Source organism: Aphelocoma coerulescens, chromosome 27, assembly GCF_041296385.1.
Source record: "Aphelocoma coerulescens isolate FSJ_1873_10779 chromosome 27, UR_Acoe_1.0, whole genome shotgun sequence".
NCBI lineage: Eukaryota > Metazoa > Chordata > Aves > Passeriformes > Corvidae > Aphelocoma > Aphelocoma coerulescens.
Window position 1 is genome coordinate 1,204,367 of NC_091040.1, and position 17,677 is coordinate 1,222,043.

The 17,677-nt window shown below is 48.1% G+C and overlaps 2 protein-coding genes across 3 annotated transcripts; both read left to right on the forward strand.

Annotated features, from left to right (window-relative positions):
* The first annotated feature begins 1,652 nt into the window (after positions 1–1,652).
* HOXB9 (homeobox B9) lies at positions 1,653–7,642 on the forward strand. The gene is made up of 2 exons (XM_068996278.1): positions 1,653–2,609; positions 5,886–7,642. The coding sequence occupies exons 1-2, from the start codon at positions 2,102–2,104 to the stop codon at positions 6,119–6,121; spliced, it is 744 nt and encodes a 247-aa protein (XP_068852379.1). The 5' UTR covers positions 1,653–2,101; the 3' UTR covers positions 6,122–7,642.
* Positions 7,643–14,617: 6,975 nt separating this feature from the next.
* Positions 14,618–17,634, forward strand: HOXB8 (homeobox B8). Of its 2 annotated transcripts, none has more exons than XM_068996779.1 (2): positions 14,618–15,566; positions 16,386–17,634. In XM_068996779.1, exons 1-2 carry the CDS (start codon positions 15,146–15,148, stop codon positions 16,691–16,693), a joined length of 729 nt encoding a protein of 242 aa, XP_068852880.1. In that variant the 5' UTR covers positions 14,618–15,145; the 3' UTR covers positions 16,694–17,634. The 2 variants fall into 2 exon arrangements, with proteins under 2 accessions (XP_068852880.1, XP_068852881.1); XM_068996780.1 differs by having other exon boundaries at positions 16,389–17,634.
* The last annotated feature ends 43 nt before the right edge of the window (positions 17,635–17,677 follow it).

Below are 17,677 nucleotides of genomic sequence, written 5' to 3' on the forward strand. Positions count from 1 at the left end.
CTCCGCCATTCCGCCCCGGCTCTCCTCGCCCATCACCCCGACCCTCTGGATTTTTAATTTTTTTTTTTTTTTAATGAAAATGCGTCCTGAAAGCGCCTCATTTAGAGGAGCTCTGGGCAGGGGAAATCGCGTCCCTGCACGGGGCTGATGCTCGTGGAAAAGCAGCGCTGATGGGGATGAGGGGAAATCTCAGGCTTTGGGATGGAGGTTTTTAATCGCCTTCATCATCTCCCTTTATTAGTGAAACACCTCTGGTAGCAATTTCCCACCTCTGTTTTGTGTGGCGCGGACGCTCAGAGGGGCCGGAGGAAGGCGAAAATAGATTTTTCCCTCATTTCAGGCGGCTATTAGCGCCTCTCCCCTGTTATTATCAGCCTGTTAATAAAGACTTCCATCCCCATCCACTCCAGGAAGGGATCCGCGATGATTTATCATTCCTAGAAATCTCTTTGCCCTTCACTTTAAACATCCTCGGGTGTTGGGGTGAGACGGAGCAGGGCGGAGGGGCAATAGATTAAAAGAGGCAAATTGAGCCCGACTGTTACAGCCGAAATCCAGGGAATCACTTTTTGCCGGGATCGTGGAGAGCACCTTTCCCTTCACCCAACATTTACGAGGCCGCCGGAGCCTCTGGCAATAAACGGATTTATCCCCAGAACTCGGGAGCACCGAGCCCGTTCCCCCCGCGCCGCTCGCACCGAGCTCCGATCCCGGGGAATAAAAAAATATCCCGGAATCTCCGGGTTTGGGGGAAAAACACGGGAAAAGACGAGTAAAGCGGGGGTGGCGGTGCACACGCAGCGTGGGCACGGACGTGCGAGGGGGGCACGCGGTGGCTGCGAGGGCCAGGGGTCCCTTCTTTGCCCCCTTTTCTCTTCCCCGGGCAATAAATCCGAGGCTATAAAAATCAAAGAAAGCCAATGTAAGTTTTATTAAACTCTTTAAGCATCACAAGTTTAAGGCATTCCGTAACAAAGCCGGATCAGTGGCGCACTGGGTTTTACTGGCCTTGTAAAGTTCGGGGAAGGCTTCTGATTTCAGCGGTGTGGGGGGAATTATTTCAGCTCCGCCGGAGCCCCGGGACACGCGGGCATTTGTCCATCCGCCGGGGGATATTTTTAATTTTTTAATAATACTTCTAGAAATACCCACCAGCACCAAGCCCGAGGCAGGCGCTGGATGCAGCCAGGGGCAGCTTTTGGCTGGTCGAAGTTGCGGTGACACCTCCACGCCAGTGGCATTTAGAATGTCATATTTGCCCGCGTTATTTTAGCCTGATTTTATTCCCCTCTCCCCATCCCGAATGGTTAATTATTTCTAGCGCCCTCCCCAGCAACCCGGCTACCCAGGGCCGCTGTTTTCCTTCCCAAAAACGTGGATTTTGGCGTGGTTTTATGTCGATGTATGACCAAAAGGAACGCTCACGTCTATGGAATCACGGCCAGGAGGAGGGTGGGGGCGGTTTGTACTTATTCCCTGCTTTCCCCTATCGTTCTCTGGAGCCCGAGTGGCAAAGAATGGCTTTTATCTCTATTCCCCCATGATCGTTATTAAAGCCAACACATCAGCATCTTCCTTCGACAGAGACAAAAAAAGAAAAAAAAAAAAAATCCCACCCCCCCATCCCTCCTTTCGGACCCCTCCCCGCGATATTCCAGCAGCAAACCTTGCTGGGGGGAAAGGGGAACATCGGAATATCCTCCCCAGCTCTGTGGCTTTGCTTTTTATTTTTTTATTTTTTTTTCCGCCACTCCTGACGTTTTGCAACATCGCATAAACATAAAACAATCCATCCTTGATATGGAATGCAAGGGCGGATGACAGCGCAGCGCAGCCCCCTCGGCTGCGATTGATTTACGCCGAGCCTGACGCTTTATCAGGCACACGAAAAAAGTTTGACCAATCATTTCGCCGGGAGCTCACAACACAGCAGCCCAACTGTACTTTGTTGGCTGGGAAGTTGGGGAAGGGGGTAGAGTACAAATCTAGAGCTGTCCTCTCTCTCTCCCTCTATATATATATATATTCTTTTTTTTCTTTTTTTTTTTTCTTTTTTTTTTTTTTTCCCTTCACTGAACCGTGCTTTGTATGATGTCTGAGAATGTCCATTTCTGGCGCTCTCAGCAATTATTATGTCGACTCTATCATAAGTCATGAGAGCGAAGATTCGCCTTCAGCTAAATTTTCGTCTGGGCAATACTCGGGTTCCAGGCAAGCTGGCCACAGTGAGCATCTAGAATTCCCCTCCTGTAGTTTCCAGCCAAAACCTCCAGTTTTCAGCGCCTCCTGGACTCCTTTGAATCCACATTCTTCTGGCACCCTTCCTGCCGTCTACCATCCTTATATTCAACATCAAAGCGTCCCAGCTGAGAGCAGGTACCTCCGGAGCTGGCTGGAGCCCGTGCCCAGGGCAGAGACGCTCCCCGGGCAGGGATCTGTTAAGGCAGAGCCGCTGCTGGGCCGTCCCGGGGATGTCCATAAACAGGGAACACAGGAGTACAATTTAGAAACTTCTGCTGCAAGGGAAGGGATCGTTTCCAATCAAAGGCCCAGCTTCGAGGACAATAAAGTTTGTGAAGGAAGCGAAGACAAAGACAGGACAGATCAAAGTAAGTTATAAAAGTGAGGAAGTAAACAGCATAAAAGCTGGAGGAGGTGCAATAAAAAGGGGGGACAATGCTGCGGAAAGTTGAAAATCAGGGCTTGAGGGAAAAAAAAAAAGTCTCAGCTGGCTGATGCCAACCTAAGGGGAGAGGTGGGGAGGGGAGAGCGCTGGCATTGTCTCTGCCGGGAAACAGAACTAAAAATCAAAATCGGCCTCGTCCCCGGCCCTAAACAGAGTCCGGAGCGGACAAAAGCTGGAGCGAGCCCCGCTCGTTCCTGCAGAGCGCCGGCTCCGGCAGCACGGACGCGCTGGGAAGGGGAGTAAAACTGCGCGGCTGCGGGCGGAGGGGCCGGGAGGGGCCGGGGACAGCGCGGAAACGTCGCGGGGAAGGGAGCGGGGCTGGAGGGCGAGGGAGAAGAGGGAAAAAGGGGGGAAAAGAGGAGGAATCGAGGGGGAAAAGTTCACGTGGGGGGAAGAGAGGAGCGGCGGGGGCTCCGCCGTGCCCGCGCCCCGGGGAAAGCGCGGAGGCTCCGCGCTCCTTCCGCGGCTCCTGTCGGGCTTTCCTGGCGCTTCCTCCTGGCGTTCGCGTGTTTATTTGTGCTGTTAATTGTTTGTTTATTAAACGCAACCACGGCGGGTATGAATATTTCAAAGTCACGCTCCTTCCCTAGTTAAAAGAAGAAAAAAAAAAAAAGAAGAAGAAGAAGGAGGGAGGGGGGTGCTTGGAAGTTAATTAGCTTTTATATCAGCTTTTATTCCTAACGTAGCCAGACTGGGGAGACAGATAAACTCCAGCGTGGGCTTTTTCCGCGGGCTGCGTCGCCTTTTTCCGCTTGAAATACGTGCTAAAAAATAATATTGTATTGCCCGGAAAATATTGAATGCTCTCAACAATGCTATTAATATTATTATTATTAATAATAATAATAATAATAATTATAGCGTTTGAGGGAGGGAGAAGCAGCGTCCGCACCTCGTGCCGAGCCGGCTGGCACCTGGTGTGCAGCTGAAAGGTGACCCCGGAGCGGGAGGCACCGGGACAGCCTCGGCTTCACCTTCCCGGGAAATATTTTCCCAAGGAAAGCCGAACTTTTCCAACCTGGCAGAGCAGCAGCGCCCGGCCAGGGGGTCCCTCCCCGCGCATTTTTTCCCCCGTTGAATGAACTCCTTTAGCCATGAAAAACACCGAATATTCTTTCCCCCCTGGCGATTTCCCCCCCTGCTCTTGCAGGATATTCTGGTGGCTTTTTTTTTCTTTTCTTTTCTTTTTTTTTTTTTTGTTCTTTCTCTTTTTCCTATCCCTTAACTCGCCCGCAGACGCTCACACACAAAAAGAAAAGTCCCGTTCTATTGTAGTGGGCAGGGATCCAGAACAAACTGCAACCGGGCGGTGGATGCCTGCGGAGAACCAAACCCCCGAGCTCCCTGCTCTGAAATTGAATATTGGGAAAATCCTGTCCGAGAAAAGAACGATTTTAAAGGCTCGAGGGTGGACGCGCTGTGGTTGCCGTGTGGTCGCAGCGCATACTTTGTTTAAAAGAATAGTTTAATTTGGGGCTGGCGTTGAGAGGCTGCCAGGGCTGGTTTGCAGCGAGTTCTGCCTCCGATTTCCCCGACCCTTTCAATTTTTTGCGAGTGTTTCTTCCTAATGAATCCCTGCCCCGCGCGTGCTGTTAAATTATCTGCTGGATTTTAGAGAAAAAGAGGTGCCAGGACCTCTCCCCGTTCGCTTTCGTGCTCTGGGATTTGTGTGCAGTGGAGAGATAAAACAACATCGGCATCTCAAATATATTTTAACGACCCAAAATATGACCGAAAAAAACCCCCCCAAACCCGTTATGAAGCACAGCCCTCCATCGCCATTAAAGGATGGGTAACAGGATTAACAATATCAATTATTAACAGCTTTCCTCCTCTTTAATATTTAATTCTGCATATTAGATCAAGTCAATTACATTAAGGAAATAGCCGTGCAAATTTGTAAGGGGCCGTACTTACAGAGGAAGATTAACCGGATTATTATTTTATTTTATTTTGGTTTTAAGTTTTAAATATTCAATATATTTATCTTTTTTTTTTTTTTGCGTGGAGGAGCCGTCCCGATGTGCGTGCGCGCGCGTGTATATTTATAATGGCCCATTTAATTGGTGTAAAGGTTTATGGCTCCAGCCATAATTCCAGGGGAGGCAAAGGAAATAAAACAGGAATTCGTGGTGTGTCCATAACCCTTCATTTTCCTCCCGCCCGCCTCCCCGTTACCCAATATTTGCATGTGATTAGTGAACATCCCATTATTTACCCTAAACCCACTTCGCTTTTGGGTGCGATTTTCACCACTCCGGGCTCTGCCAGGGGGGTGGGTTTTGCTCCCAAAATCTTGTGCCTCCCTCCTTCCCCCCCCCTCCCCGCGAAGAATTCCTGAAATACCCTTTTTCCACGATTCCCACGCAACTTCTCCCACCCGCGAGAGTGACGGGCAGGCTTTTATTTATTTTTTGGCTGCATTTCCAGCCCTGCAAAGGTCCCTGGCTCGGGGTGACGCTGTCCAGACCTCCGGCAGCAGAGCCCGGGCAGCTCCCAGAGGATGTTTATCGCAGCCAGAGCGGTTTTTGCCACATAGCACACCCAAAAAAAAAAAAAAAAAGGAAAAGGAAAAGAAAAATAGTCAGGATTTATTTAGGAAAAGCTCCTCCAGACCTCCCCTCTCTGCGTGATGGGTCTGGAGGAGCAAATCCATAAACGCGCCTGGGAAAAATGGGGAGAAATGTGATTTTTATTTTTGTTTTTGTGGGGGGTGGGGATGTTTCTTTGTATCTAGCGTGCGGATGGGGAGATGTGGGAAGCTGGGAGGGGATGTGGGTGTTCACCTGGCAGGGATGGAGCAGGGGGAGGGCACGTGGGGACGCCAAAACCTCGGGGGTGCACCCAACCCCCTCAGGAATGCATCCAAAACCCGCAGAAATTCACCCAAAACAGGGGGTGCGCAGGGACAACACCCACCACAACCCCTCCTGCCCCCCAATCCCCGCCCCCCCCCCCTCCAATCCAGAGGGTTTGGATGCTTCTGGAATTCGGGGGTGGGACCCCCACCATCTGCGCAGGCCCCCAATGATTTTCCTGCGGCCTCGCAGCTCCTGGTTTGGGGTTTGGTTTTGTTTTTTCCCCAAGCCGGGGGGGTGCATCTGCGCAGGAATAATCTTAATATTTGATGGGGTGATTCAAACCTTCTGAGAAACACTCAGGGCTCGCCTCGTATTGATCTCGCTGCTTTTTCTTCCAGCCAACCCCGCTGCCAGCTGGCTGCACGCCCGCTCCTCCAGGAAAAAGCGATGCCCCTACACCAAATACCAGACCCTGGAACTGGAGAAGGAGTTTTTGTTCAATATGTACCTGACGAGGGACCGTAGGCACGAGGTGGCCAGGCTGCTCAACCTGAGCGAGAGACAAGTCAAAATCTGGTTCCAGAACCGGCGGATGAAAATGAAGAAAATGAACAAGGAGCAGGGCAAGGAATGAACGAGCGGAGAAGCGGCAGCACCCCCTCCTCAGACCCCCTGTCCCCCCCCTTGGTGCTGCCAAACCCCCCCCAAAAAACAGGGGGAGACCCTTCCCCGAGTCCCATCTCCACTTTTGCATGCGAGATGTTGTTAATGGTCCTTTTCTAAATCTCTTTCCTTAGCCTTGCCACGCTGGAGGCAACTTAGCCCCAAGTGCGGCTTCTTTTTGGGGACACGCGCTGGGGGTTGTTTCTCTTTTCTTGTTTCCTTTTTTGTCTTTTTTCCCCCTCTTTTTTTCCTCCCAGCGGTGTGACAGAGCACAGGCTCCTGTTGGAGCAGCTTCCCCCCCTTTTTTTTTTCCGTGGAAAAGCAAAGACGGCCGCCACCAAACTGGCCACCACCAAACCTCGCTGTCTTTTCTTTTCTCCAAGCAAGGACAAAGATTTTTTTCCCCCACCCCACAACCCCCCAGACGCTCGCACTCGCCCGCCGAGGTGGCCGAGGAGGAACCAGACGATTTAATTAAACTCCTGCAAGACAGACACATTCGTAAGGCTCGCCTTTAATTGCACCCAACAAATCATTTGCAATTCGCCAACTCCATGCCGGGGTAGCCGCTCCATGACAGCCCCAAATGGGGGTTCCCCCCCTTCTCCTCCGCCCGCCCCCTTCCCCCCCTTCCCCTTCCCGTTATTTCACATTTTTAGCTCGGTTTATAATGCGGGGTTTTGATTCGAGTGGCGGAAATTGGGACTTCGGCCTGAAAAAGTTTCGTGGGATCTTTTGGGGCAGAACCTCCTGGTTTTGGTAGTTTTATACTGAGGCACTGGGAGGGAGAGAAAAGACGAGAGAGGGAGAGAGAGAGAGAGAGGGGGGGGGAGTGCGTGGGGCACTCCCCGAGCCGCATTGTAAATTATTTAGGAGAAAAAAGGGGGCGGAAGAACCCCCGCCAACTTATTCCTAACTTTTTAGAGAAGAGGAAGAATGGGATTTTGTAGTTTAAGAAAAAAAGAAAAAAAAAAAAAGAAGAAGAAGAAGAAGAAAAAAAACAAAAACAAAAACCACCACAAAAACAACAACAACAACAACAAAAACAAACTACCTTAGTGGAGCGATCAGGGAGGGGCCGGGTGTGTTCTTAGCGCTAGGTATTTATAATTTATTGTGGATTGACTTTTCCTGGAGCTGCTGCAGAGATGAAGTGCCAACCCCAGCCCGGCTTTTTATTCCTTCCCCCTCCCGTTGGCCGAGACGCTTTTTAATACTTGAATCTCGCCGGGCTTTGGCTCGGGGTGGCCTTGGGGTTTTTTTTTTTCCCTCCTCCAGCGAGCTCCGGGAGCGTTTTCCCGGTGCCAGCCCGGGGAGGAACCCGCGAGTGGCACCGGGGGACGCTCCCCCCGCGCTTCTCCATCCTCATCCTCATCCCGGAAAGTCCCAAATCTGGAGCTCGCCGGGCTCGTGTCCCGCAGGATTCCTGCTCTGACAGCTCCGCTGGAGGCTCCTCCATCCCGCCCGGGCGGGATTTGGGTTCCCTTTATCTCTGTAAGGATTAACTTTGGTTTGGGGAGGGAGGAGGGAGGGAAGGAGGGCGGGAGGGGGGGCTCGGGGGGGTTTAGTTCCAGTCGGTTCTGTGGTGGGTGTTGTAAACCGTGTTTCGTGCTCGTGTTTCTGTCAGTGTTGGAGCTCGTTTTCTGTCTCTGCTGTGGCTTTTTTTTTTTTTTTTTTTTTGGGAAGAGTTCTGCAGTTAGTAGTGGCTGGAAAAAAAAAAAATCGAAATAAACCTCTCTCGTTTGCTTCGTGTGCGGAATTTGTGTATTTAGCTGGCAGGAGGCTTTCGAGGAACCAGGCGAGGGGAAGGCGGATTGTTTGAATAGGGAGGGGGGGGAAAAACAGAGAAAAACCTTTTTTTCCTGCTGTTTATCTGAAGGAACCAGCGCAAATCTGTTTCCAGGAGTGACTCGTGTGTCCTCCGCGCCAGGTTTGGCGAGGCCACTTTTTATCTGCGGAGCAGAGGCTGCTCTGGGAAGCAGCGATAGGCAGATTCGCAGATTTGCCTTTTTGGAAAGTGTTCCTGCTTTTTTCTTTTTCTTTTTTTTTTTTTTTCTTTTTTTTTTTCCTTCCCCCTCCCTCCGCGATCCGGAGATAAGACCCGAGGAGCTGCACTGAAATTTTCCCCCACTCCAAATCCTCTTAAAACAAAAATTTATCTCCCCCCTCGCCAAGAAGCCAGAGCTGACGTGTTTGAGACCATTCCTCAGAAAGTTGTTTTGTTTCTCGGTTGGGTTTTTTTTTTTAACGCTCAGACTTTCCCGCGTAAAACTTTCCACCCTTGAAGCAGCTCCTTGGGGGCTTCCAAATTTAACTGTTCTGCTGCCGGAGGGAGTTCAGCGCCACCGAACTTCGCTCTGGGTTTAAAAACTGAATGGAAAAAAAAAAAAAACAAACCAAAAAAAGAGCTGTTTTGGAGGCGTTTCGAGCTGCGGGGTCGGTGGCAGCAGGATCGTGCCTCGAAACGCTGATTTCTTTTAAAAGTGTGATTAAATCAAAGGAAGGAGGTGGAAAGTGACGCTTGAGCTGGGCGAAATTGTCCCAGGTTGGTTTGATTCTCCTGGAGGATGGGCGAATTCCAAACCTGCTCCGAGCTGGGATAATCCTCACGTCTCGAACCCAGCACGGGTTTGCCAAAATCCTCGTTATTTTAATTCCTAGGAGCGTTTTCCGCGCGTTCCTTGATGTTTGCAACCCAGCGGCCACCAGGATTTAGAAACGGTTTTCTCACTTTCCTTAGAGTTGTGGTAAAGAGCAGATATTTTTAAGATGACGATATAAGGTTCTTTTAAAATAGAATTTAAGATGTTAGCTGATTTTATTAGGAAATACGCTTACTTAAAAAATGAAAAAAAAAAAAAAATGTTGGGAAAGATTGTTTTCTGTAGCATCAGCCCGGATGTATTTTCCAGAGATGTTTTAATGCTCCAGAATAAAAACCGATTTTAGAACAACCAGCAGCGATGTCGTTGTGTTCTACTGCTTCACCCGAAATTCCAGAAATATCCTCCCTGTGCTTTCCTGCTTTTTTTGAGCCGCTCGTTCTGGGCATCATTTTGGGGTTCGGTTGACAAAAATCAGTGATGGAGAAGTGGAAATAATTCCACTCTGGAGCAGCAAGTGTTTGCTGGGTCCCACCCAAACTTGCTGCGCGTCTGATCTTTCGTAATTAATATTATTTTTAATTCTGAAATCCGAGGTTGTGGATCTCTGGCTGCGTTTCTCTCCTGCTTGCGTCTTTATTTCTTACTTTTGGAGGTTTGAGCCCTCTGTTCCCCCCTCAGCCTGAGGGAAAACGCTCTGCGTGGTTTTGCTTTCTTTGCCTTTCCTCGCTTTATTCCCCTCTGGCCCAAGGGAAACTTGGCCAGAGAAAAAACCAAAAAAAACCCACCCAAAACAAACAGCGGGGAAACCCCACCCCGCTCTCCCCGCTTGGCATCACCTCGGATTTGACACGCGGTTCCTTTTTCCGAGGGCTCAAGGAGCCATTCCTGTGATTCCCTCTCGAAATTCGTTTGACGTTTTATTGCTCATGAAGAAACACCAGTGCCTGGAAAGTGGTTTTATCTCTATATTTAAAAAAAAACAAAACAAAACAAAAACCAAAAAATACAAAACCCTAAAACCAAAAAAAATCCAAACAAACCCCGAGACCTGCTCAGCCCCGCAGGAAGCAGGTAGTGAGAAACAGAACCGAGAGGCTCTTTCCCACTAATTTTTAACATAAAGGGCCACTCCAAAGGGCAATATTTCACTTCTTTAGGGAAAAGAAAAAAAAAAAGAAAAAAAAGAAAAGAAAAGAAAAAAAAATCCTTTCTTTGGGGCAGCTCTGAAAAGAAAACAAAAGAAGGAAGATTTTTGGAGCTTACTGAGGGAAGAGAGAGAAAGGGAAGTAACTTGTCATAAAAAAAGGAAAATTCAGTGCAGTGTGCTGCAATAAAAGAATATGACCGCTATAAAACTTTATAGGGTATAAATTTCTGAAGGTTAAGGAACTAAACGGCTGTAAAGGAAACAGTGCAAGAAAACTTTCAGGAACTCCTAAATTACTCCAACGACTTGGGAATGTGGGGAAGCCCGACGCGTAAATGCTCTGGTTTCTGCCTCAGCCACAAAGTTCCCCTCTTTTTCTTTTCTTTTTCTTCTTTTTCTTCCTTTTCCCTAAGGGAGGGGACAGTTGAGAAAAAATAAGAAGGGTGGGGGGGGGAAGAGAAAAGGTGGGGAGGGACTTTTGCTAATTTATTCTTCTCTTGCAGATGCCGTGAAAATCCAGCGCTCTGGATGATTCCCTTTGTTCTTTTTTTTGTTGTTTGTTTGTTTCCTTCTCTTTACTTTTCCCCCCCTTTTTTTTTTTTTCATTTTTATTTCTTTCTCTTTCCTTTAAAGCAATTCCAGGCTGCCCGAACGCCCAGCCCTGCACACACCACCACCACCACCACCGCGCACAGAAGGCTCACACACTCAAAGTTCTGGCGAGACGTCTGGGCTGGGGAAGCTCTTTATGACTTTACAGCCCCGGCCTTTCCCCCCCTCCCCTCCTCGGCAGCAGAATGACCAATTGTTTAGTCTCGGAATTTGAAACAATAGCGGGTTTCAAAAGCAAACCCACTTCGCCTCTTTTTTATTGCCGCGCTCGATGGTGCAGTTGGAGAAAAGGAGAAAACTCCCGCGCGGCCGGGCAAAGAGGGGACAAAAAAAAAAATTAATTCGCATTTTCTCCCTCTTCTTCTCCTCCGCCTCTCTTTGGGTTTTTTTAGATCCTTTTTGTCCTCCCAGCGAGGAGCGGGACTTCTTATTTTGATGTTTTTTCCCCTTTTTTTCCCCCCCCAGAAGAAATCTCCGCCTGCAGTTCCGCGCGCGGCCGCGAGGTGGAGCCGTTGCTCCACGTTAGAGGCGCCCCCTCCGCGCCCGCCCGCGGGGCTCCGCGCAAACACCTTGATTTCATTACCGGCACCCCCCGCGCATAAAATATAGGGTTAATTACGGCTATTTTGCCGGTTTTATAGCTTACATCTATTTTTTTTTTTTTTTTTTTTTTATCGAGGGTAAATTATGCGAGGCTGCGAAGGGGAAAAATAACGCAACGACGCAGCGGCAGAGATGCGGTGAGAGGTGGGGCGAGCATCTCTGCTAAATGTTCGTTTAAAGGGGAATAAAAAAGCGCCGGGTTTTGTCTTCTGCTGGTCGGGGTGGAGGTGGGAGCACAGCTTAAATTATCCCGATCCCGCAGATTTACGTTTGCAGGGCTGGAAAAAGAGTGGCTCGAAGATTTCGGGGAGAAAGGGAAGCGCAGAACCGGGACAATATTTTTTTTTTCCCCGGCTCTTTCCCTCGGCCGTTAGGATGATCTGCGCTTCCCCGGCTCGATATTTTATGTGTTTTATAATCCCAGCCACCGAGGAGAAAGAAAAAAAAAAGCAAAAAACCCAAAACAACCAACCATGCAACAAAACAAGAGCATTTGTTTTTTGTAGAAGTTAAATCCCTCATTTCTGGTATGGCTGCTCCATCTTTTGGCATGGCTGGTGCTCTTTGCTTAAATTCTTCACTTAACAGCTTTAGAAATATTTTTAAATGCCACAAACGAGCAAATTTACCCAAAATGCTCTTAAGCCACCGCGGTTTGGGGTACATGTAAATACACCACTAATGCGGCAGCAATATCGTCAACTTTTAACTCCACGAGTTCCCTTCTATCTTGGCCTTTGGTTCCTCGGAATTGCGAGGCAAAAAATTATTCAGATGTTGTCATTCTTCAGCTACAAATGGCGGCAATAATTTCAAGATGGGTTTTCTTTCAGATTGGTATAAACTGGGGTTGTTTTTCTGAGTGAATATTTCTCTGAAGTTCCATCAGAAACCGCTCCCGTCGCTCCAAAATCAGCGTTTTGGGTGAGGGTGGGACAATTCAAACCCGCACGCCCCGAACAGGGTGGGAAATATTATTTTAAGAGGCAAAGTTTCAGCATCTCGAGACTTCTGCTCCAACGCCATCAGATGAAATACGAGCGCAAACAGAAATAAATGGGGGAAATGAAGAAAAATCTCGCCCCTGTGCATTCGGCGAGAGGCAGAGCAGAGCAAACTCGAGGTTTACCTAGGAAAGGATTTGAGGTTCCTTCATTTTTCCTTTTCTTTATGAATTCCTAATAAATCTTTCCTCCGCTGGGTATTTATAAATTACCTCTCTCAGACACCCACCCCACGCACTCACACCCGGCCCCGCTCGGTTTTCCTTGGGATGGAAACGTTTTCCTTTCATCGGGAAGCCGAGTACAGTACGGGCGATGATTTAGGATCAGCCATTGATTTCTGGGGCATTGGTGAGTTACCAGCGCATCACGACCATAAAATTCTACTGCACTTGATAAAAATGTTAACTTCCACCAACAACTTCCCGGGGTCGGCGCAGGAACGGGAATTCCTGCTCTTTTTCCCTTCCCAAACTTCAGGAGAGGAGGGCGCGGCTGTAAATACACACAGGAGAAGAAACTTCTTTTCGAAAATCACTTTACTCGATTCCCTTTTTTTTTTTTTTTTTTTTTTTTTCCCTTGAATATTCCAGCATCCACACGCCAGGCTGCAAAGCTCTATTTACTTCTGTGCACCATTTTCGGGGCTTTTATGTTCCGAGATGAAACCCAAATCTGCTCAATCGACAATAAAAGTGTGGAGAAAAAATAAAATGTTAACTTGTCTTTTAGAGAGGGGGGAAAAGCCTTAATTATACCGCTGCAAGTACTCCAACAGCAATAATTACTTGAAAAGGCTCTTAGACTCGGCTGAAATTATCCCTCCACAAAATAAAGGAAGCGTATTTACTTAAATTATTTCTCTAAGGATGGGTTTAAAGTTGTATTCCGTTGCTATCTTTGTTTTCTTTCTTTCTCTTCCTCTCTCCCTTTCTTCATTCCCTGCCTATCCCCACTGATCATTTTAGTGCCTTTTTTTTTCTTTTTTCTCTTTTTTTTTTTTTAACCAAGTCAGACAAACCCAAACATTTCAACTTTTTTTCCTCTTTTTCGTGCTGTGGAGGTTGAAAATTGCCCCTCAGCCGGAGGCGGGCACGAGTGGAACCCTCCTAAATTCACCTTTCTCGTGCCCAGCCCCGCTCAGGAGGAGGTGATGGGGAAACAGCAGAAAGCTACGCTGGGCAAAGGGGGGAAAGATCGAAAATTGAGGTTGGAAAGAGCGACTTGAAGGAAGAAAAGCTGGAAAAATACAGCTGGAATTGCAGAGGGGCTTTGGAGGGGCGTCGTGGGGCTCGGGCAGGCTGGGGCAGCGGCTGGGCTGGGAGGGTTCGGAGTCGTTATTAACTGAGAAACGTCTCGGTGATATTTGCTGACTGCGATAAATGAATTTCAAAATCTACCCCCTGTGTGTTTAGGCGGTGGAAAATTGCAGCGCTGGCATCTGAGGGGCAAGTTTGGCTCCGTTGTTACCAAATGCCAATAAAAGAGAAAGCGCCTCTCTCTCTCCTCTCTCTCCCCCCCCCATCCCCCGCTTCCCCCCAGTTTTTCCTGGGGGAAATCAACCAATAAATAAATAAATAAGCAAATAAATAAATAAACGGGAAGTTCTGGGGGGCCAGGCGGGCTGTGAGCACGGAGGTTTTCTGCTCTGGAGGTGAAAAGAGCCTCGATACTTTTCGTCTTCCCAATCATCCCCGACCGCATCTCGAGCAAGTCCTCGGTGCGGGAGGAGGAGGAGGAGGAGGAGGAGGAGGGAGCGAGGGGGCTGCGGGGCGAGCCGCAAGAAGTCAATGTTATATATGAAAAACTATAATCATTTTAATTCAATATTGACACCTCCACATCTCGCTGCGAACGCGGACGGGTCCAATCGAAACCTCTGGTTTATAGCGGTGGAGGAGCGGACTCGTAAAATCCTAACGGCTTTTATGGAGTGCGGTATAAACAACAACAACATCCCCGGCTTTATGGCGTTTTATAGTTTGTTAAACAGTTTACAGCCTTTTTTGGGGCTATTACAAATGCAATTCCCTTCATGCGATAGTTAAACCTTTATCAATAATAAGGAAATTGATCATTAAAATGTTAAATATGACTACCTCGTTTGTTTTAAAATATGTTTAGGGTAAGAAGCTGTATGATTTGATAACTTGTATTAAAATACCAATTACATTTATAGGACCTTTTAAAACTGGTAGCAATTAAATCGTGTTCTTTTACAGTTTTCCAAAGCGACCCTGACATTTAAAAAGGCTAAAACTGCCTCGTTAAAATTTTGAAATTAACGACTGCGAGCGCTTCTCTTTAATTTTCCAACACTCCCCAAAAATCAATCTTTTGGGTGGTCTAGGTACGTGATTTGTTGTGAGGCGAGCGATATCTCATTAATGTAGGTAGTTAAACATATTTAATCCGTATATTCACCCCACCTCCTTCTCCCTTCCCCTCTCGCTCCCTCTCCCTCCCTCCCTCTCTCTCTCTCTCTCTCTCCCTCCCGCTCCGTCTCCCTCTCTCGCTCCCCCTCGCTTGCTTTTCCTTCTTTATTCTCTCACACTCTTCCTTTCACAATCATGCGGTGCAGAGTCCGTGTGGAGTAAGGAGAAGCCAATAGGATGAGGTTTTGGTAATAGATGCAAATGATCATGAAAAGACACTGCAAAATATGAAACAACTCATTTGCGCTGAAGTAAATCACTGAAAACTGTTTATGAACTGGCATCTCTTCTTGGAAATGTAAAGCGAGAACTCTTTAAGTGGCGATTTTTTTTTTTTTTTTTAAGGGGTGGGGGGGGAGGAAAGAATTCAATATCATGCAGGCTTAGAGTTTTGATTATATCCTCCTTTTATATTCCTGGAAATCACAAACTGTCGTTGCTTAGCATCTTAGCGCTTTCTTTTTTGTGCTAATAGATTCCCGTGGTCTGGTTTGTTGTGGGGTATTTTTTTTTTTTAATAATTTTTTTTGGAAATTTTTTTTTTTTTTTTTTGCCGCCTTCCTCCTGCAAACTCTTATTGAAATTAAAATGAGCTCCTATTTTGTCAACTCACTCTTCTCCAAATACAAAACCGGGGACTCCCTGCGCCCCAACTACTATGACTGTGGGTTCGCTCAGGATCTCGGGGGCAGACCCACCGTGGTGTACGGACCCAGCACGGGGGGCACCTTCCAGCACCCGCCCCAAATCCAGGAGTTCTACCACGGAGCATCCTCACTCTCCAGCTCCCCTTACCAACAGAATCCCTGCGCCGTGGCGTGCCATGGGGACCCCGGCAACTTCTACGGCTACGACCCCTTGCAAAGGCAGAGCCTCTTCAGCGCGCAGGAGTCGGACTTGGTGCAGTACACGGACTGCAAGCTCGCTGCCAGCGGCCTCGGAGAGGAGGCGGAGAGCTCGGAGCAGAGCCCTTCTCCGACCCAGCTTTTCCCCTGGATGCGACCGCAAGGTGAGGCGAAATGGAAAGGACGCCGAGGAGGCATTTCCTGAGCCCCATAAAGTAGCCCCCACCCCCCCCCCTCCACCACCACCACCCCTTTTTTTTGCTTTTCTTTCTGCCCCCTCTTTGCTCGCTTTCTTTCTTTCGCTGCCTTTTTCTTTCCCCGGTGACTGTATTTTACTGCTTTATGGGGGTAAACTTTTGCACTTGTAAATTGCTTTATAGTTTAATTACCCTGAAGGAGACCTTTTCTTCTGGGGGCTGAGCGAGCCGGGCTTTCTGTGGAAGGAAGAGTCCTTAAAGTTTATGGCACTTTTATAGCCTTAAAAAGCCCCTTCATTTTTGTTCGGCGTTTGATTTGGGATCTCGGCCGTGCTGCCGCCTCTCCCCGGGCTGCAGCCTTTTCTTTATTTTAATTTTTGGGGGCTTTTCTTTCCCCTCGCGTGGTCCCGTAGAGCCGGGCTCTGTTGTTGTGCTGGGGGTGATAATCAGCGTGCAAGTGCAGCTTCAGCTGGGCTGCTCGGGGTGGGCTGGTGGGGGACCCCCCCCGCCTCCCCTTTTCCCTTCCCTTCCCCTGCCACCAGCACCCCTTTCCTTTATAACCATCTTCCCTTTTAGAATATCCTACAGGAGCCTTTCCCTCGCCCTCCCCGCTTCCTGCTCTGGCTCCTGCGAGCCTTTTCCTCGCTCCCCCCGCCCGCGGCTGCGTTTGGGAGCGGGTGGGAGCGGGTGGGAGCTGTGTGTGCCTCTCCCCGAGCCTGGTTTATGTATCTCTCAACCTCCTTCTCTCCTTCCCCCTCTCCCACCCCAACCTTTGCAATCCCCCAGCAGCCGCTGGACGCAGGAGGGGGAGGCAAACCTACAGCCGCTACCAGACGCTGGAACTGGAGAAGGAATTTCTATTTAATCCCTACCTGACCCGCAAACGGAGGATCGAGGTCTCGCATGCCCTGGGATTGACAGAGAGGCAGGTCAAAATCTGGTTCCAGAACAGGAGGATGAAATGGAAAAAGGAGAACAACAAAGACAAGTTTCCCAGCAGCAAATGCGAGCAGGAAGAACTGGAAAAACAGAAAATGGAAAGAGCCCAGGAGGTGGACGAGGAAGGGGAAGCACAGAAGGCGGACAAGAAATAAAAGGATTTTTGAGGACTGAAAGGCAAGCGCTGCTGGGGTGGAGGAGCCCCCGAGCCCCACGTTAATGGCAGTTAATGTAAGGGAGGGGTGGGGGGCCAAACAAAAAACAGTGCATAGAAAAGAGAAAGGAAAAAAAAAAAACAAAAACCCCCCCTTTTATTGCTGTAAAACAATATAGCTGTAAGCACCACTTTCCTGATTATCCTTTGATACAATGAGCAGAATGCAGAAGTGGTCGGGAGCTCTCTCCTGCCTTTTGCCAGTTATTAACTAGTGGTAGTGTAACGCAATAGCTTATGTAAAACATGACTGTGAAATTCTCTCTCTCTCTCTCTCTGTCTTTCTCTCTGTCTCTCTCTTCTTTCCGGGGGTGGGGGGTGGGTTGGTTAACATAGCTTTCAGCGCTATAGGAGTTACGTGATATTACATTTGTGCACTTTTTAATTTTTTTTTTTTTTTTAATTTTAGTTTGTTGTTTCCCACCCTTTTTTTGTTGTGGTTTATCTGTATGTACTGGAGGTAGCTATTGAGACAAGCATCCCAACAACATGAAACTGCCTATTTATGCTATAGTTATCTCTCTCTTTCTCTCTCTTCACTTTCCCTCCTGTTCTTTTCCTTGGTTAGGGTTTTTTTTCCTTTTTTTTTTTTTTTTGCCAATTTTTCAATGTCTCTTCCAAAAAAAAAAAAAAAAAGGGAAAAAAGTAAAAAAAAAATACATGAAAAAAAAAGCGTTTTTCTCTCCTTTAGTTAGCATGCGCACAGTGAAGCAAGTTGTAAAGTGATCTTTAGGTTAACTGTGAAAAAGAATGTATACTGTATACGTGAATTACTTTATTGGGGGAACTAATGCTATATTTTGTTGTTCTTTCATCACTTTGTTCTATTGTCTAAACCTGGAAGCGGCGGAAGAAAGTTACAATAAAGTTTACAAGCGAGAATTCCGTGACATCATTCTTTTCGCCCTGCTCCGCTTCCTCCAGG